This window comes from Salvelinus namaycush, unplaced genomic scaffold (genome assembly GCF_016432855.1).
Source record: "Salvelinus namaycush isolate Seneca unplaced genomic scaffold, SaNama_1.0 Scaffold703, whole genome shotgun sequence".
NCBI lineage: Eukaryota > Metazoa > Chordata > Actinopteri > Salmoniformes > Salmonidae > Salvelinus > Salvelinus namaycush.
Genome location: NW_024061424.1, coordinates 1 through 21,357, shown reverse-complemented (window position 1 = coordinate 21,357; position 21,357 = coordinate 1). Strand labels below are relative to the sequence as shown.

The 21,357-nt window shown below is 42.4% G+C and overlaps 1 protein-coding gene and 1 pseudogene across 9 annotated transcripts in view; one reads left to right on the top strand and one right to left on the bottom strand.

Annotated features, from left to right (window-relative positions):
- The window catches only part of LOC120042522 (RNA-binding protein 39-like), a 34,850-nt gene extending 33,130 nt beyond the window's left edge, over nucleotides 1–1,720 (bottom strand). For 5 of the 9 annotated variants that reach the window (XR_005476119.1, XR_005476120.1, XM_038987358.1 and 2 more), the window contains exons 1-2: nucleotides 1,398–1,719; nucleotides 851–913 (exon numbers count right to left, since the gene is read on the bottom strand). Coding sequence is in view for 7 of the 9 variants with exons in the window: in XM_038987358.1 (XP_038843286.1) it covers nucleotides 851–901 (51 nt within the window). In the remaining 2 variants the exon portion in view is untranslated. Of the gene's footprint in view, nucleotides 1–419; nucleotides 484–850; nucleotides 914–1,397 lie in introns of all 9 variants that reach the window. The other 4 variants (XM_038987359.1, XM_038987361.1, XM_038987362.1 and 1 more) reach the window with 4 other exon arrangements.
- A 6,428-nt stretch (nucleotides 1,721–8,148) lies between these two features.
- On the top strand, nucleotides 8,149–8,266 carry LOC120042523 (annotated as a pseudogene).
- The last annotated feature ends 13,091 nt before the right edge of the window (nucleotides 8,267–21,357 follow it).

Sequence of the window (21,357 nt, the reverse complement as noted above, 5' to 3'; positions counted from 1 at the left end):
TGAAACTGTCAGAAGACTTGAACTAACATGACAATTGTCTGTAATTTAGGCTAAAATAGGGAATCTATTCTGAACACCACACATACAGCCCTGGATTCTAATTTGTGACAAACTCCTCAGACATGTGACAAGAATTGTTTGACAGCTGTCAAATTCTTGGTTACCACCCACATGAGCATAAGATTCACCCAAATGAAAGGTACCGCACATTGGCAATGGGTTTCGCATAGCCCATGCACAAAATGTTAGCCCAGTTGATAAAATATAGGAGAATGCCAATTGGGCCTGATCAAGAACCCAGTTCCTAAATTAAATGTTATTTTGCATCCACTGCATTCGCCTTGTAGACTGGCCATTCGATGACCACAATTATGTTACCAAGGGGACGAGAGTACAGCAATACATTGGGCAATTACTACCTTCATTTTTTGACAGATCACACTGGAATTCATGGAAGTAGAGGTGAGATATCGTTAGGCAAGTCTACAAAAAGAGATAGATGGTCGTTTATTCATAGTCTCAAAAGGAACTGCAGCATCACATCAGAAACACATAGAATAAGCTACTAGAAATATAGGGTCTGGGGCAGTGGTGACATAGGCCACCACAGTATTTACAATAAGGTGCCTTAAAATCACAAACGTATTGCCTGGGCCTGTCTGACATTTGACACTGACAAAAATATTGTTTGAAACAGCAAAATACTAAAATATTTTATTCCAGCGTTCATCGTGGGGTCATTTGGAAAACGCCCCTGGAGTTAAAAGGAATGGTTTTGTTGCGATATGGACACAGTATTTACAATACAGTGTATTACAAATCACAAACAATACCTTAGGCCAAAACCCACCTTTCTATACGGAGCCTCAAGCATTGCTTCTATATCAAAGTCATCAGCCATGATGATGGAGCACTATAAAGAGGAAAATAAACATAATTTGAACACATCATTAACGTTAGCTACAACACGTCATACGAGAACCGTGTATTTCCACCCCGTTGATGCAAGTTTTTTTGCATTCATTGTACCACAACCTGCTAGCTAGCCAACACATGCTTGTTAGCTAGTTAACGTGTACGCTTCAGTTCACTCCGCTAAATATGAGCGGTCTGTGTGTCTACCATACCGGCTTGTCCATATGAGATGATTGGTTAGGTAACATGTTCACTTGCCCACGTTAGCTAACTACCTAGCGTTAGATAGCACATAGATGAACACGGGAGGTGGCGAGCTAACTAACGCTAGCTAAGTTAACCATCTAACGTTACCTAGCTAGCTATGACCACACACGCAGTAGCAAGCTAGCTAGGCAACTATAATGTTATGTAAGAAAACTAGCTGGCTAGCAATTACTATACAACGTATTAAGAAAGACAATGTTCAGGTATTAATGTACCTGAAAAATATGTTGTTTCTTCTCCTGGGGTTTCTTGTGGCGTTTTCTTGTTGCCACAAACTAACTAACAGGAGCTAGTAGGCCTCTAGTTGTTTTCCTTCCGCGTTGCTAATAGCAAACAAACAATAGCTACATGTAACTTCAAATGTGGGTTTTGATACCCCAAAGCAGTAGAAACTGTGTAAACAGACAACAATTTAAATAACCTTGATGTGCTGAGAAAAATGTATGCGAGTTCGAAAATACTGTTGCTGCGTCTTGTTCCCCGCGCTCATCTAATGGCGCATGCTGTAAAGAATCCGTGGTCGCGTTCCAGGCTGACTATATTCAAAGATTGTCTATTCTAATGAAAAGATATTCGAGTGACCACTTTAGCAATGGAAATGCATGTCCTCAAAGATGGAAGGCAGGCGGGAGGAGGCGAGGTCAGGTGGGACCATTCTAGCCAATGAGAGGGCAGATACGTGTGTGAACAATAGGCCATATACAAGCTGTGATTCACGTAGGTTTACCTGGCGGGACGTTTTGATAACCGTGTAAATCTCTCTAGGTAGGACAAGGTGACTTTTATCAACATATTCGCCTGTATTTACTCCCGAAAAATGACACACTAGTTAGCTGCTAATGTGGCTATCATAAAGAGTTACAAATGCTATGATCTGGACGAGACTGCCGAACCGAGGCAAAAGTAAGAATCTCTGGATATATTATCTAATGTTTGCTAAATGTAGTTTAAATGTTTTTAAATTGACAATTATGTACACTAGTGCAAGTTTTAAATTGACACAATACCTGTTAGCAAAGGACGTGCAGGAGCTCGCAAGGATTTGTAGTTTTGCATAATGTCTACTTTGATGCTATGGGTATTATGACACCTCCAATGTGGGGCGCTATATGGAAATGGGTTTGGAATACATGGTGGTTTGTAGTCTGTCAGTGGCCATTTTAAAATGAATTGAATGGCTATTCTAGTCCTTCTACTTTTTTGAGTTAGATTAACTTTAAATAGTCTATCAAACTATTATTCTGTATCTTATGGTCATAACAGCCTGAATATGCTGGATCTCGTCTGATCTTGGAAGTTAAGCAGTGTCAGGCCTGCTTAGCAATTGGATGGGAGACTCCTGGGAGTACCAGCTGCTGTAAACTTTGTGCCCAGTAGAGTGTACTGTTGTAAACCTTCTATTATTTAGAACGGTGAGAATATGGTTTTAATAAATGGAGCGTTTATGGTCAATTTGTTCGCTGTCCGTAAAGGTGATGCTGATAAATGTGTTGGTCAGATTAATTTTCCTTCAAATTTTTTAGAGCTGGAATCTTTATGTAAAGTTCTCAGTATTCCAGGGAAATAATCTTCAGGCAATATCCAAAAGATTAAGGAATACATGGTAGTTTGTAGTCTGTTTCAATGGGCATTTTAAATGTAATAGCAACTCTAGTCCATTTACGTTTTTGAGTTACATACATAAACTTTAAATAGTCTGTCAATAGGTTTTGGCCATACCGACCCATATTTGCCGGGATCGGGCCTGGTTAGTACTTTGATGGGAGGCCACCTGGGAATACCAGGTGCTGTAAACTTTTTTGCCCAGTAGTTACTGTTGTAACCGCTCTTGCGCTATCGACCTTCTAGCCCGAGGTCCGGCGCGCTATCGACTGTGCCGCAAAAGCATGCTCGTGCGGCAGAGTCGATTTCCGTGCTTATAAACCCAGGGTCATTACACTACTCCCTCCTTTCAAAGAGCGCGTCCTCGCGCTAGCTTGCGACTCTACGTCTTACAGGAACACGCTCACGGGCCAAGCACACGCACTGTCGTGGATGCAAGGTCCGATCCCACTTCTGACACCAATGTAATGACCTGACAAGATCATAAAGGAACAATTGTCCAGACAGAGGGTTGAGTTTACGAATTGACGGTTTATTAACCCAACTTTACACAGGCTACTGTTTGGCCGTAGCCCACGCCAAATAAACAAAAGATACACCACAAGCCAACTGTGACCTTCTCTTGTGAAGCCCAGACATAAGAGAGAGAACAATGGCTAAACCTGGTCTTAACTTCCAATGCTCCATCCCCCTGCCCAACCCCCCTCCACGCCACTCCGCCAAACACCATGATGCCCGGCATCAGAACATTCCAGGCATCCCCGTGATTGGCAGATAGCAGGTTGATTGGCATGTCGGACCCCGCGAACACTGGTAAGTACAACACAACCCACTAATAGCCTACCACATAACACACCGCTGTCTGTGCGGGTCGCTACACAGCCCCCCCCACCACAAAGTCCCTCGTCCCTGAGGGAACAAACAAAGTCTCTGAAGCGACCCGGAGGTCTCCTTTGCCTGCGTGGCCGTGATGGTCGCGGAGTGTCCAGATGTGAAACAGGGGGCTCCATCTGTGGCAGGGGGCTGCCTCTCTGGGACCCAGGGGATAAAGGAAGGGATATGGGGGACAAGGAAGCGGGAACAGGGAATACAGTCCGTGGCTCCGGGGAACCATGCAGTGACACAGGGAGGAAGACAGGGGGAGTGGGCTGTCTGGAGCCTTGTCTGCGGCACCTGGGGGTGGGTGCCTGGAGAATGTCATTGCCAGAGAAGGGAATTGTGGGGGTCCCTGGGATTTGGGGAGCAGAGGCCCCTCTGTATGGGGCTAACCTGTCCCGTTGCAGTGCCACCTTTCTCCCCCTGGGAGGAAGCTACACCCGGTAAACAACCTCCCCTACCCTCTCCAGGACGCTGCAGGGTCCCACCCAGTGACTGTCCAACTTGGGGCATCTGCCTTTTTTCCTTAGGGGGCTGTAGACCCAGACCAGCTCCCCAGCCACAAAGTGCCTTCCCCGGGTGTGCACGTCATAGTTCCTTTTCTGCCTCACACCTGCATTCACCAGCTGCTCTCTGGCGAAGGTGTGGGCTGTCTCCAGGCGGTCCTGGAGTCTCCGGGCATACTCCGGCCCCGGGGGAACATGAGGGCTAACCGGGGTCCGACCAAACGCCATCTCCGCAGGGGTGCGGACCTCTCTCCCCAGCATGAGGAGGGCAGGCGTGCAGGAGGTGGAGTCTTGGACGGCGGAGCGGCATGCCATGAGGACCATAGGCAGGTGCTTGTCCCAGTCACGCTGGTGTTTGGCAGAGACGATGGCCAGCTGCTGTCCAAGCGTTTTGTTGAAGCGCTCCACAAGGCCATCACTTTGAGGATGGAGAGGAGTAGTGCGGGTCTTGTGCATACCTAGCCTCTCACACATGGTGGCGAACACACGGGACTCAAAGTTTATGCCTTGGTCGCTGTGGATGGACTCCGCAGCTCCAAACCTGCTGAACATCCCCGCTGTCAGGGCGTCGACGATGGTCTCTGACTCCTGGTCAGGCAGATCATAGGCCTCGGGCCATTTTGTGAAATAGTCCATGGCCGTGAGCACTCAGCGGTTTCCACTGTCTGTGCTGGGGAACGGCCCAACTACATCCACTCCCACCCTCTCCATGGGAGCCCCCACTGGGATCTGTTGGAGCTGAGCATGAGAGCGGCCTGGGGGGCCCTTTCTCGCTGTGCAGTTGTCACAGCGGCGGCAAAAGTCTTCCACATCCCTCTTGTGCTGCCCCCAGTAAAAGCCCTGACGGAGGCGGCGCAGTGTTTTTGTGACCCCAAAGTGTCCAGTAACCCGCCCCCCCCATGAATACTCTGGAGCACAGCCTCCCGCAATGCTTTTGGGACCACCACCTGCCACCTCTCCCGTAGCTGACTCCTTCCATGCCCGCTGTAGCACGCCATCAGCCAGCCGCAGTCGCTCAAACTTTAACCACATCCCTTTGGTCGCGAGTGAGAGCGCTGTCACCTCTTCCCATGGGAGCCTCACCTGCGCCTCTACCCACTGTAGCACTGGCTGTAGGTCTGTGTCCCGTCCCTGCTGCTGCCCCCATTCAGCCACGCCGACAGTCTGCAGCTCAGAGCAGACAGGCCCGCTCGCCCGACACAAGACACACTGTGGCACAGACCCCCTCCTCTGCACACAGCTCTCTCTCCCGTCCCTCTCTCCGCTCACAACAGTGGTGGCAGCCGTCAGCAGTACAGGGCCGACGGGACATGGCATCAGTGTTGGAGTGGCTGCCCTGTGCTTGCCTTGCCCTGTGCACCACTGTGATGTCATATGGCTGAAGCTCCTCCAACCAGCGTGCCACCTGCCCCCCTGGCTCTCTGAAAGACATGAGCCACTGGAGAGCAGAGTGGTCAGTCCTTACAGTAAAGGGCAGGCCAACCAGGTAGTACTTGAAGTGTTTGACGGAAGCCACAACAGCCAAGAGCTCCCGCCGGGTGACACAGTAGCGGCGCTCATGTTTGTCAAATGTTTTGCTGAAGAACGCCACCACTCTCTCCCCCTCTGGCCCCACCTGGGCCAGCGCCCCACCCATGCCCACATTGCTCACGTCTGTGTCCAGGATAAAGGGCAAGGTGAGGTCAGGGGGGGGCGAGCACGGGGGCCTCGATCAGTGCACGTTTGAGGCTGTTGAAGGCCTCCTCACACGCCACTGTCCAAGTGAAAGCCTTGTCCTTCGGCAGCAGGCGGTTCAGGGGAGCAGTGACGCTTGAGAAGCCCCGTACAAACCTCCTGTAGTACGAGGCCAGGCCCAGGAAGCTCTTCAGCTGACGCTGGTCGTTGGGGGTGGGCCAGTCTCGGACAGCCCCCACCTTGTCCTCCATGGTGCTGATCCCCCTCCTTCCCCACTCGGTGGCCCAAGAAGGACACCTCTCTCCTCATGAAGTGGCACTTCTTGGGGTGGAGCTTCAGACCTGCGGCAGTCACCCGCTCCAGCACACGCCGTAGCGCCACCAGGGCAGACTGGAAGGAGCTGCCATGGGCCAGGATGTCATCGAGGTATACCAGACACTGCTGTCGGGGGATGCCATCCAGCACCCTGTCCATCAAACGCTCAAAAGTAGCTGGAGCATTGCACAGGCCGAAGCACAGAACCTTGAACTGCCAGTGTCCTCTGTTAGTGGAGAACGCAGTTTTGGCTCTGGCCTCTGGGGAGAGGGGCATCTGCCAGTACCCACTGCGGAGGTCTAGTGAGGAGAACCAGGACCCCCTAACCAGGTCCAGTGACTCACCCCATACTGCGTATTGATATGAGTCCTTCCTGGTTACCTCATTCAGCCGCCTGTAGTCCGCACAGAACCTCAGCTTGCCCCCCTTCTTCGGAACCATGACGACTGGCGCTGCCCAGGGGCTGTCTGAGGGCTCGATAAAGTCTGCCCGCTGCATCTCCAACACAGCCTCGTCTGCCGCCTCCTGGCGTGCCAGCGGGATACGGCGGGGACGCATCTTGATGGGTCGAGCATCACCTGTGTCGATCTCATGCTGCACCAGATGAGTCTGACCTACCTCTTCCTCACTTAGCGCAAAGCTGTCTCTGAATTCAAACAGCAACTGCCACAACCGTTCCTGCTGCTCGGGGTCAAGACCAACACAGTTCCTCCCCCATATCTCCCTCACTGCAGACAGTGTCCTTTCCTCTCCCATCTTGGGTAGCTGGGCTGGGGTGGTGCGGCCCGGGCTCACAGAGGGCTGTGTCGTGGAGGTAGCTGGGGGAATGTAACACACAGCCGTAGGTGACAGGGGGGCTGGGGAAAAGTGACACACAGATGTGAGGAAGGGGGGCAGCCATGAGTCTCTGCTGCTTTAACTGTTGGAGTAAAGGGTTTGTTGGGTTGAGTGAATGTGACATTAGGGGGGGGCCATGGTGACTGCTGGCCCTCCCTGGAAGCTCAGTGTGCCCCCATTTAGGTCTAACTGGCAGCCTGTGCTCCTAAGAAAGTCCAACGCCAGTATACAAGGGTCCTGCACAGCCGCCACCCACACAGGATGACGCACAGACCTGCCCCCTACTGTCAGAGTCATTATTCCCTTCCCTTTCATGGGTGCCAGCTCACCTGTGACTGTGTGGAGCTGCACAGTTGTGGGCTCACACTGAATCCAACCTGGCACAATTTCTGGCCTCACCAGGGTTACTGTGGACCCAGTGTCCACCAGGGCAGAGCAGGGCACCACCTCCACAGTGACAGGGACATGACAAATGTCCCCAACACAGGTCCGGCCCACCACAACAACAGGCTCCATCCGCTTGCCCTCGTCTGCTTCTGGGGGAAGTGGAGCCTTGCTTCCCCGTCTGTGCCGGTGGGCTCCTCCTGCAGAAGATGGTGGTTGGGATAGAAAGACACTACCCGGTCTATGCGGACCCCGATCCGTTTCCCTGAGCTCTGGGGGACATGGGGCAATCTCGGCGCAGATTGCCTGGCTGGCCACAACCCCAGCAGACCCTGGGACCAGGGTGTGTGTTTCGTGCCGCCTGTAGCGACACAGCACGAATGAGTTCTGTCATTTCAGCCACCCGTTTCCCTGGGCTCTTAACTCTGCACCTTTTGAGTGATTTATTAACCTCTCCAGAATTGCAATTCTTATAATAAATGCTTGTTGTTTGAAGATTCTACACTCTCTCTTCATCTCTGGTTAGAATTCACAACCCATACCAGCCTGAATATGCCTGATATCGTCTGATCTCTGAAGCTAAACAGGCTTGAGCCTGGTTAGTACTTGGATGGGAGATAGCCTGGGAAAACCTTTGTGTACTGTTGTAAGCATGATTTTATTTATAACAGTAATAATATAAAGTACATTTTACAGTGGAATGGCTATTCTAATCTTTCAACTATTTCGGTGTATATTAACTTTAAATAGTCTATCCAACATTTATTATATGGTTTAGGGCCACACCAGCCTGAATACACCAGATTTTGTCTGAACTCGAAGCTAAGCAGGCTCGGGCCTGGTTAGTTCTTGGATTGGAGACCACCTGGGAACACCAGTTGCTGTAAGCTTCTTGCCCAGTACTGTTGTGAATGCGCTTTTATTTATAACAGTAATAATATAGAGGCCATTTTAAAATGGAATGGTTATTCTAGTCTCTCGACTATTTCGGTGTACATTAACTCTAAATAGTCTATCCAAATCTCGTTCTATAGCTTACGGCCATACCAGCCTGAATCCGCCTGATGTAGTCTGATCTCGGAAGCTGAGCAGGCTTGCGTATTGGTAGTACTTGGATGAGAGACCGACTGGGAATAACCAGTGCTGTGAGGCGACCGGGAGACCCATGAGGTGGTGCACAATTGACCCAGCATTTAACGATCGGGAGTTGCAGCGATGTGACAAGACTGTAACTACCAATCGTCTGATCTCGGAAGCTAAGCAGGCTTGCATCTCCTTAGTATTTGGATGAGAGACCTCCTTGGAATTCTTTTTTTATTTTTTTATTTCACCTTTATTTAACCAGGTAGGCAAGTTGAGAACAAGTTCTCATTTACAATTGCGACCTGGCCAAGATAAAGCAAAGCAGTTCGACACATACAAAAACACAGAGTTACACATGGAGTAAAACAAACATAGTCAATAATACAGTAGAAAAATAAGTCTTTATACAATGTGAGCAAGTGAGGTGAGCTAAGGGAGGTGAAGGCAAAAAAAGGCCATGGTAGCGAAGTAAATACAATATAGCAAGTAAAACACTGGAATGGTAGATTTGCAGTGGAAGAATATGCAAAGTAGAGATAGAAATAATGGGGTGCAAAATAAATAAATAAATAAATACAGTAGGGAAAGAGGTAGTTGTTTGGGCTAAATTATAGATGGGCTATGTACAGGTGCAGTAATCTGTGAGCTGCTCTGACAGCTGGTGCTTAAAGCTAGTGAGGGAGATAAGTGTTTCAGAGATTTTTGTAGTTCGTTCCAGTCATTGGCAGCAGAGAACTGTAAGAAGAGGAGGCCAAAGGAAGAATTGGTTTTGGGGGTGACCAGAGAGATATACCTGCTGGAGCGCGTGCTACAGGTGGGTGCTGCTATGGTGACCAGCGAGCTGAGATAAGGGGGGACTTTACCTAGCAGGGTCTTGTAGATGACCTGGAGCCAGTGGGTTTTGCGACGAGTATGAAGCAAGGGCCAGCCAACTAGAGCGTACAGGTCGCAGTGGTGGGTAGTATATGGGGCTTTGGTGACAAAACAGATGGCACTGTGATAGACTGCATCCAATTTATTGAGTAGGGTATTGGAGGCTATTTTGTAAATGACATCGCCGAAGTCGAGGATTGGTAGGATGGTCAGTTTTACAAGGGTATGTTTGGCAGCATGAGTGAAGGATGCTTTGTTGCGGAATAGGAAGCCAATTCTAGATTTAACTTTTGATTGGAGATGTTTGATGTGAGTCTGGAAGGAGAGTTTACAGTCTAACCAGACACCTAGGTATTTGTAGTTGTCCACATATTCTAAGTCAGAGCCGTCTAGAGTAGTGATGTTGGACAGGCGGGCAGGTGCAGGCAGCAATCGGTTGAAGAGCATGCATTTAGTTTTACTTGTATTTAAGAGCAATTGGAGGCCACGGAAGGAGAGTTGAATTGCATTGAAGCTCGCCTGGAGGGTTGTTAACACAGTGTCCAAAGAAGGGCCAGAAGTATACAGAATGGTGTCGTCTGCGTAGAGGTGGATCAGAGACTCACCAGCAGCAAGAGCGACATCATTGATGTATACAGAGAAGAGAGTCGGTCCAAGAATTGAACCCTGTGGCACCCCCATAGAGACTGCCAGAGGCCCGGATAACAGACCCTCCGATTTGACACACTGAACTCTATCAGAGAAGTAGTTGGTGAACCAGGCGAGGCAATCATTTGAGAAACCAAGGCTGTCGAGTCTGCCGATGTCAATCACCAGATCCTCAGAGTCTAAAGCCTTGGCCAGGTCAATGAATACGGCTGCACAGTATTGTTTCTTATCGATGGCGGTTAAGATATCGTTTAGGACCTTGAGCGTGGCTGAGGTGCACCCATGACCAGCTCTGAAACCAGATTGTATAGCGGAGAAGGTATGGTGGGATTCGAAATGGTCGGTAATCTGTTTGTTGACTTGGCTTTCGAAGACCTTAGAAAGGCAGGGTAGGATAGATATAGGTCTGTAGCAGTTTGGGTCAAGAGTGTCCCCCCCTTTGAAGAGTGGGATGACCGCAGCTGCTTTCCAATCTTTGGGAATCTCAGACGACACGAAAGAGGGGTTGAACAGGCTAGTAATAGGTGTGGCAAGAATTTCGGCAGATAAATGTAGAAAGAAAGGGTCCAGATTATCTAGCCCGGCTCTTGCAGCTCTTTCAGAACATCAGCTGACTGGATTTGGGAGAAGGGAAATGGGGAAGGCTTGGGCGAGTAGCTGTGGGGGGTGCAGTGCTGTTAACCGGGGTAGGAGTAGCCAGGTGGAAAGCATGGCCAGCTGTAGAAAAATGCTTATTGAAATTCTCAATTATAGTGGATTTATCGGTGGTGACAGTGTTTCCTATCTTTAGTGCAGTGGGCAGCTGGGAGGAGGTGTTCTTATTCTCCATGGACTTTACAGTGTCCCAGAACTTTTTTGAGTTTGTGTTGCAGGAAGGAAATTTCTGCTTGAAAAAGCTGTGTATATTGGTTTCTAGATTCCCTGAAAAGTTGCATATCACGGGGGCTGTTCGATGCTAATGCAGAATGCCATAGGATGTTTTTGTGTTGGTTAAGAGCAGTCAGGTCTGGAGAGAACCAAGGGCTATATCTGTTCCTGGTTCTACATATCTTGAATGGGGCATGCTTATTTAAAATGGTGAGGAAGGCATTTAAAAAAAAAAAACAGGCATCCTCTACTGACGGGATGAGATCAATATCCTTCCAGGATACCCCGGCCAGGTCGATTAGAAAGGCCTGCTCTCTGAAGTGTTTCAGGGAGCGTTTGACAGTGATGAGTGGAGGTCGTTTGATCGCTGACCCATTACGGATGAAGGCAATGAGGCAGTGATCGCTGAGATCTTGGTTGAGAACAGCCGAGGTGTATTTAGAGGGCAAGTTGGTTAGGATGATATCTATGAGGGTGCCCGTGTTTACGGCTTTGGGGTGGTACCTGGTAGGTTCCCTGATAATTTGTGTGAGATTGAGGGCATCAAGCTTAGATTGTAGGATGGCTGGGGTGTTAAGCATGTTCCAGTTTAGGTCGCCTAGCAGCACGAGCTCTGAAGATAGATGGGGGGCAATCAGTTCACATATGGTGTCCAGAGCACAGCTGGGGGCAGAGGGTGGTCTATAGCAGGCGGCAACGGTGAGAGACTTGTTTTTAGACAGGTGGATTTTTAAAAGTAGAAGTTCAAATTGTTTGGGTACAGACCTGGATAGTAGGACAGAACTCTGCAGGCTATCTTTGCAGTAGATTGCAACACCGCCCCCTATGGCCGTTCTATCTTGTCTGAAAATGTTGTAGTTAGGGATGAAAATTTCAGAATTTTTGGTGGTCTTCCCAAGCCAGAATTCAGACACGGCTACAACATCCAGGTTGGCAGAGTGTGCTAAAGCAGTGAATAAAACAAACTTAGGGAGGAGGCTTCTAATGTTAAAATGCATGAAACCAAGGCTATTACGGTTACAGAAGTCATCAAAAGAGAGCGCCTGGGGAATAGGAGTGGAGCTAGGCACTGCAGGTTCTGGATTCACCTCTACATCACCAGAGGAGGAGTAGGATAAGGGTACGGCTAAAAGCTATGAGAATTGGTCGTCTAGAACGTCTGGAACAGAGAGTAAAAGGAGGTTTCTGGGGGCGATAAAATAGCTTCAAGGTATAATGTAAAGACAAAGGTATGGTAGGATGTGAATACAGTGGAGGTAAACCTAGGTATTGAGTGATGATGAGAGAGATATTGTCTCTAGAAACATCATTGAAACCAGGTGATGTCATCGCATGTGTGGGTGGTGGAACTGAAAGGTTGGATAAGGTATAGTGAGCAGGGCTAGAGGCTCTACATTGAAATAAGCCAATAAACACTAACCAGAACAGCAATGGACAAGGCATATTGACACTAAGGAGAGGCATGCTTAGTCAAGTGATCATAAGGGTCCAGTGAGTAGAGGTTGGTTGGGGTCACGGCGATTCAGACAGCTAGCCGGGCCATCGGTAGCAAGCTAGCATAGGATGGAGGTCTGTTTTTAGCCACCTTGTGCGTTTCCGTCAGTAGATTAGTGGGGTTCCGTGTGGTAGAGGGGATCAAATCCAATTGGCAAAATAGATATAGTTATAGTGACCCTAGAAAAATTGTCCGATAGACTTATTCAGATAGCAGCCGATAAGACAGCTAACGATTAGCGGGCCGCAGATGGGCGTTCAGGGAACGTCGCGACGGAGGGGCCAGTTGGATAACTCCCTCGGGCAGATAACGTCGGTAGTCCAGTCGTGAAGGTCCGGTGGGGCTCCGCATTGGCAGTAAAACGGGTCCGGATAGGTGATTGTAGCCCAGGAGGGGCTGATGGAACTCTTCAGCTGGCTAGCTCCGGAATAATTGATGTTTGCTCCGGGATCGACGTAAACAGGTAGTGACACGGATAGCAGCTAGCTAGCTGCGAAATACAGGTGTAAATGTCCAGAGCTTGCGGTTGAAATCCGGGGATATGGAGAGAAAAATAGGTCTGGTATGTTCTGGTCTGAGTCGCGTTGTACAAAACTGGCGATAGATTTTCGAGCTAAAGGAATAGCTGATGACCACAAACCGTGGTTAGCTGAATACTAACGTTAGCCAGTAAACTGGCTAGCTTCTGGCTAGCTTCTGGTTAACTTCTGGCTAGCTTCTGGTTAGCTTCTGGCTAGCTTCTATTGTGGATTTCAGATTTGAGGTAAATAATACATTTTTCTTTTAAATTGGTGAGGCGGGTTGCAGGAGAGTGTTTTGAAGTTGAGTTTTTGGAAAATAAAATATTTAAAAGATATGCAAAGAAAGGTGTAAATAAATAAATATGTATATATATACACTGCTCAAAAAAATAAAGGGAACACTTAAACAACACAATGTAACTCCAAGTCAATCACACTTCTGTGAAATCAAACTGTCCACTTAGGAAGCAACACTGATTGACAATAAATTTCACATGCTGTTGTGCAAATGGAATAGACAAAAGGTGGAAATTATAGGCAATTGGCAAGACACCCCCAATAAAGGAGTGATTCTGCAGGTGGTGACCACAGACCACTTCTCAGTTCCTATGCTTCTTGGCTGATGTTTTGGTCACTTTTGAATGCTGGCGGTGCTCTCACTCTAGTGGTAGCATGAGACGGAGTCTACAACCCACACAAGTGGCTCAGGTAGTAAAGCTCATCCAGGATGGCACATCAATGCGAGCTGTGGCAAGAAGGTTTGCTGTGTCTGTCAGCGTAGTGTCCAGAGCATGGAGGCGCTACCAGGAGACAGGCCAGTACATCAGGAGACGTGGAGGAGGCCGTAGGAGGGCAACAACCCAGCAGCAGGACCGCTACCTCCGCCTTTGTGCAAGGAGGAGCACTGCCAGAGCCCTGAAAAATGACCTCCAGCAGGAACACTGTGGACAGTTTTCAGCAAGTTGCAACATTGAAATACAGAAATAAACACTTTTCCAAAAACAAGCTCTAAATCATGTTGAAATACAGAAATAAACACTTTTCCAAAAACAAGCTCTAAATCATGTTGAAATACAGAAATAAACACTTTTCCATAAACAAGCTCTAAATCATGTTTGATGCACTCTGTAAGTGAATTTTTTTTCCAGTACTGTTTAATCAAGATGATAGGAACACTGTGGATAGTTTTCAGCAAGTTGCAAAATTGAAATACAGAAATAAACACTTTTTCCAAAAACAAGCTCTAAATCATGTTGAAATACAGAAATAAACACTTTTCCATAAACAAGCTCTAAATCATGTTGAAATACAGAAATAAACACTTTTCCAAAAACAAGCTCCAAATCATGTTGAAATACAGAAATAAACACTTTTCCATAAACAAGCTCTAAATCATGTTTGATGCACTCTTTAAGTGACATGTTTTTCAGTGCTGTTTAATCACGATGATATCAACACTGTGGACAGTTTTCAGCAAGTTGCAACATTGAAATACAGAAATAAACACTTTTTCCAAAAACAAGCTCTAAATCATGTTGAAATACAGAAATAAACACTTTTCCATAAACAAGCTCCAAATCATGTTGAAATACAGAAATAAACACTTTTCCATAAACAAGCTCTAAATCATGTTTGATGCACTCTGTAAGTGAATTTTTTTTCAGTACTGTTTAATCAAGATGATAGGAACACTGTGGATAGTTTTCAGCAAGTTGCAACATTGAAATACAGAAATAAACACTTTTCCAAAAACAAGCTCTAAATCATGTTGAAATACAGAAATAAACACTTTTCCATAAACAAGCTCTAATTCATGTTTGATGCACTCTTAGTGAAATGTTTTTCAGTGCTGTTTAATCAAGATGATAGGAACACTGTGGACAGTTTTCAGCAAGTTGCAACATTGAAATACAGAAATAAACACTTTTCCATAAACAAGCTCTAAATCATGTTTGATGCACTCTGTAAGTGACATGTTTTTCAGTGCTGTTTAATCACGATGATATCAACACTGTGGACAGTTATCAGCAAGTTGCAACATTGAAATACAGAAATAAACACTTTTCCATAAACAAGCTCTAAATCATGTTGAAATACAGAAATAAACACTTTTCCAAAAACAAGCTCCAAATCATGTTGAAATACAGAAATAAACACTTTTCCATAAACAAGATCTAAATCATGTTTGATGCACTCTGTAAGTGACATGTTTTTCAGCACTGTTAAATCAAGATCATAGGACCACTGTGGACAGTTTTCAGCAAGTTGCAACATTGAAATACAGAAATAAACACTTTTCCATAAACAAGCTCTAAATCATGTTGAAATACAGAAATAAACACTTTTCCAAAAACAAGCTCTAAATCATGTTGAAATGCAGAAATAAACACTTTTCCAAAAACAAGCTCCAAATCATGTTGAAATACAGAAATAAACACTTTTCCATAAACAAGCTCTAAATCATTTTTGATGCACTCTGTAAGTGAATTTTTTTTCAGTACTGTTTAATCAAGATGATAGGAACACTGGATAGTTTTCAGCAAGTTGCAAAATTGAAATACAGAAATAAACACTTTTTCCAAAAACAAGCTCTAAATCATGTTGAAATACAGAAATAAACACTTTTCCATAAACAAGCTCTAAATCATGTTGAAATACAGAAATAAACACTTTTCCATAAACAAGCTCTAAATCATGTTGAAATACAGAAATAAACACTTTTCCATAAACAAGCTCTAAATCATGTTTGATGCACTCTGTAAGTGAAATGTTTTTCAGTGCTGTTTAATCAAGATGATAGGAACACTGTGGACAGTTTTCAGCAAGTTGCAACATTGAAATACAAAAATAAACACTTTTCCAAAAACAAGCTCCAAATCATGTTGAAATACAGAAATAAACACTTTTCCATAAACAAGATCTAAATCATGTTTGATGCACTCTGTAAGTGACATGTTTTTCAGTGCTGTTTAATCACGATGATATCAACACTGTGGACAGTTTTCAGCAAGTTGCAACATTGAAATACAGAAATAAACACTTTTCCAAAAACTAGCTCTAAATCATGTTGATATACAGAAATAAACACTTTTCCATAAACAAGCTCTAAATCATGTTGAAATACAGAAATAAACACTTTTCCATAAACAAGCTCCAAATCATGTTGAAATACAGAAATAAACACTTTTCCAAAAACAAGCTCCAAATCATGTTGAAATACAGAAATAAACACTTTTCCATAAACAAGCTCTAAATCATGTTTGATGCACTCTGTAAGTGAATTTTTTTTCAGTACTGTTTAATCAAGATGATAGGAACACAGTTTTCAGCAAGTTGCAAAATTGAAATACAGAAATAAACACTTTTTCCAAAAACAAGCTCTAAATCATGTTGAAATACAGAAATAAACACTTTTCCATAAACAAGCTCTAAATCATGTTGAAATACAGAAATAAACACTTTTCCATAAACAAGCTCTAAATCATGTTGAAATACAGAAATAAACACTTTTCCATAAACAAGCTCTAAATCTTGTTTGATGCACTCTGTAAGTGAAATGTTTTTCAGTGCTGTTTAATCAAGATGATAGGAACACTGTGGACAGTTTTCAGCAAGTTGCAACATTGAAATACAGAAATAAACACTTTTCCAAAAACAAGCTCCAAATCATGTTGAAATGCAGAAATAAACACTTTTCCATAAACAAGCTCTAAATCATGTTTGATGCACTCTTTAAGTGACATGTTTTTCAGTGCTGTTTAATCACGATGATATCAACACTGTGGACAGTTTTCAGCAAGTTGCAACATTGAAATACAGAAATAAACACTTTTCCAAAAACTAGCTCTAAATCATGTTGATATACAGAAATAAACACTTTTCCAAAAACAAGCTCTAAATCATGTTGAAATACAGAAATAAACACTTTTCCATAAACAAGCTCTAAATCATGTTTGATGCACTCTGTAAGTGATTTTTTTTCAGCACTGTTAAATCAAGATCATAGGACCAATGTGGACAGTTTTCAGCAAGTTGCAACATTGAAATACAGAAATAAACACTTTTCCATAAACAAGCTCTAAATCATGTTGAAATACAGAAATAAACACTTTTCCAAAAACAAGCTCTAAATCATGTTGAAATGCAGAAATAAACACTTTTCCAAAAACAAGCTCCAAATCATGTTGAAATACAGAAATAAACACTTTTCCATAAACAAGCTCTAAATCATTTTTGATGCACTCTGTAAGTGAATTTATTTTCAGTACTGTTTAATCAAGATGATAGGAACACTGGATAGTTTTCAGCAAGTTGCAAAATTGAAATACAGAAATAAACACTTTTTCCAAAAACAAGCTCTAAATCATGTTGAAATACAGAAATAAACACTTTTCCATAAACAAGCTCTAAATCATGTTGAAATACAGAAATAAACACTTTTCCATAAACAAGCTCTAAATCATGTTTGATGCACCCTGTAAGTGAAATGTTTTCAGTGCTGTTTAATCAAGATGATAGGAACACTGTGGACAGTTTTCAGCAAGTTGCAACATTGAAATACAAAAATAAACACTTTTCCAAAAACAAGCTCCAAATCATGTTGAAATACAGAAATAAACACTTTTCCATAAACAAGCTCTAAATCATGTTTGATGCACTCTTTAAGTGACATGTTTTTCAGTGCTGTTTAATCACGATGATATCAACACTGTGGACAGTTTTCAGCAAGTTGCAACATTGAATTACTGAAATAAACACTTTTCCAAAAACTAGCTCTAAATCATGTTGATATACAGAAATAAACACTTTTCCATAAACAAGCTCTAAATCATGTTGAAATACAGAAATAAACACTTTTCCATAAACAAGCTCTAAATCATGTTGAAATACAGAAATAAACACTTTTCCATAAACAAGCTCTAAATCATGTTTGATGCACTCTGTAAGTGAAATGTTTTTCAGTGCTGTTTAATCAAGATGATAGGAACACTGTGGACAGTTTTCAGCAAGTTGCAACATTGAATTACTGAAATAAACAGTTTTCCAAAAACAAGCTCTAAATCATGTTGAAATACAGAAATAAACACTTTTCCATAAACAAGCTCCAAATCATGTTGAAATACAGAAATAAACACTTTTCCATAAACAAGCTCTAAATCATGTTTGATGCACTCTGTAAGTGAATTTTTTTTCAGCACTGTTTAATCAAGATGATAGGAACACTGTGGACAGTTTTCAGCAAGTTGCAAAATTGAAATACAGAAATAAACACTTTTTCCAAAAACAAGCTCTAAATCATGTTGAAATACAGAAATAAACACTTTTCCATAAACAAGCTCTAAATCATGTTGAAATACAGAAATAAACACTTTTCCATAAACAAGCTCTAAATCATGTTGAAATACAGAAATAAACACTTTTCCATAAACAAGCTCTAAATCATGTTTGATGCACTCTGTAAGTGAAATGTTTTTCAGTGCTGTTTAATCAAGATGATAGGAACACTGTGGACAGTTTTCAGCAAGTTGCAACATTGAAATACAGAAATAAACACTTTTCCAAAAACAAGCTCCAAATCATGTTGAAATACAGAAATAAACACTTTTCCATAAACAAGCTCTAAATCATGTTTGATGCACTCTTTAAGTGACATGTTTTTCAGTGCTGTTTAATCACGATGATATCAACACTGTGGACAGTTTTCAGCAAGTTGCAACATTGAATTACTGAAATAAACACTTTTCCAAAAACAAGCTCTAAATCATGTTGAAATACAGAAATAAACACTTTTCCATAAACAAGCTCTAAATCATGTTGAAATACAGAAATAAACACTTTTCCATAAACAAGCTCTAAATCATGTTGAAATACAGAAATAAACACTTTTCCATAAACAAGCTCTAAATCATGTTGAAATACAGAAATAAACACTTTTCCATAAACAAGCTCTAAATCATGTTGAAATACAGAAAAAACACATTTCCATAAACAAGCTCTAAATCATGTTTGATGCACTCTGTAAGTGACATGTTTTTCAGTGCTGTTTAATCACGATGATATCAACACTGTGGACAGTTTTCAGCAAGTTGCAACATTGAAATACAGAAATAAACACTTTTCCATAAACAAGCTCCAAATCATGTTGAAATACAGAAATAAACACTTTTCCATAAACAAGCTCTAAATCATGTTGAAATACAGAAATAAACACTTTTCCATAAACAAGCTCTAAATCATGTTTGATGCACTCTGTAAGTGAAATGTTTTTCAGTGCTGTTTAATCAAGATGATAAGAACACTGTGGACAGTTTTCAGCAAGTTGCAACATTGAAATACAAAAATAAAAACTTTTCCAAAAACAAGCTCCAAATCATGTTGAAATACAGAAATAAACACTTTTCCAAAAACAAGCTCCAAATCATGTTGAAATACAGAAATAAACACTTTTCCATAAACAAGCTCTAAATCATGTTTGATGCACTCTGTAAGTGAATTTTTTTTCAGTACTGTTTAATCAAGATGATAGGAACACTGTGGACAGTTTTCAGCAAGTTGCAAAATTGAAATACAGAAATAAACACTTTTTCCAAAAACAAGCTCTAAATCATGTTGAAATACAGAAATAAACACTTTTCCATAAACAAGCTCTAAATCATGTTGAAATACAGAAATAAACACTTTTCCATAAACAAGCTCTAAATCATGTTTGATGCACTCTGTAAGTGAAATGTTTTTCAGTGCTGTTTAATCAAGATGATAGGAACACTGTGGACAGTTTTCAGCAAGTTGCAACATTGAAATACAAAAATAAACACTTTTCCAAAAACAAGCTCCAAATCATGTTGAAATACAGAAATAAACACTTTTCCATAAACAAGCTCTAAATCATGTTTGATGCACTCTTTAAGTGACATGTTTTTCAGTGCTGTTTAATCACGATGATATCAACACTGTGGACAGTTTTCAGCAAGTTGCAACATTGAATTACTGAAATAAACACTTTTCCAAAAACTAGCTCTAAATCATGTTGATATACAGAAATAAACACTTTTCCATAAACAAGCTCTAAATCATGTTGAAATACAGAAATAAACACTTTTCCATAAACAAGCTCTAAATCATGTTGAAATACAGAAATAAACACTTTTCCATAAACAAGCTCTAAATCATGTTTGATGCACTCTGTAAGTGAAATGTTTTTCAGTGCTGTTTAATCAAGATGATAGGAACACTGTGGACAGTTTTCAGCAAGTTGCAACATTGAATTACTGAAATAAACACTTTTCCAAAAACAAGCTCTAAATCATGTTGAAATACAGAAATAAACACTTTTCCATAAACAAGCTCCAAATCATGTTGAAATACAGAAATAAACACTTTTCCATAAACAAGCTCTAAATCATGTTTGATGCACTCTGTAAGTGAATTTTTTTTCAGCACTGTTTAATCAAGATGATAGGAACACTGTGGACAGTTTTCAGCAAGTTGCAAAATTGAAATACAGAAATAAACACTTTTTCCAAAAACAAGCTCTAAATCATGTTGAAATACAGAAATAAACACTTTTCCATTAACAAGCTCTAAATCATGTTGAAATACAGAAATAAACACTTTTCCATAAACAAGCTCTAAATCATGTTGAAATACAGAAATAAACACTTTTCCATAAACAAGCTCTAAATCATGTTTGATGCACTCTGTAAGTGAAATGTTTTTCAGTGCTGTTTAATCAAGATGATAGGAACACTGTGGACAGTTTTCAGCAAGTTGCAAAATTGAAATACAGAAATAAACACTTTTTCCAAAAACAAGCTCTAAATCATGTTGAAATACAGAAATAAACACTTTTCCATAAACAAGCTCTAAATCATGTTGAAATACAGAAATAAACACTTTTCCATAAACAAGCTCTAAATCATGTTTGATGCACCCTGTAAGTGAAATGTTTTCAGTGCTGTTTAATCAAGATGATAGGAACACTGTGGACAGTTTTCAGCAAGTTGCAACATTGAAATACAAAAATAAACACTTTTCCAAAAACAAGCTCCAAATCATGTTGAAATACAGAAATAAACACTTTTCCATAAACAAGCTCTAAATCATGTTTGATGCACTCTTTAAGTGACATGTTTTTCAGTGCTGTTTAATCACGATGATATCAACACTGTGGACAGTTTTCAGCAAGTTGCAACATTGAATTACTGAAATAAACACTTTTCCAAAAACTAGCTCTAAATCATGTTGATATACAGAAATAAACACTTTTCCATAAACAAGCTCTAAATCATGTTGAAATACAGAAATAAACACTTTTCCATAAACAAGCTCTAAATCATGTTGAAATACAGAAATAAACACTTTTCCATAAACAAGCTCTAAATCATGTTTGATGCACTCTGTAAGTGAAATGTTTTTCAGTGCTGTTTAATCAAGATGATAGGAACACTGTGGACAGTTTTCAGCAAGTTTGCAACATGAAATACAAAATAAACAA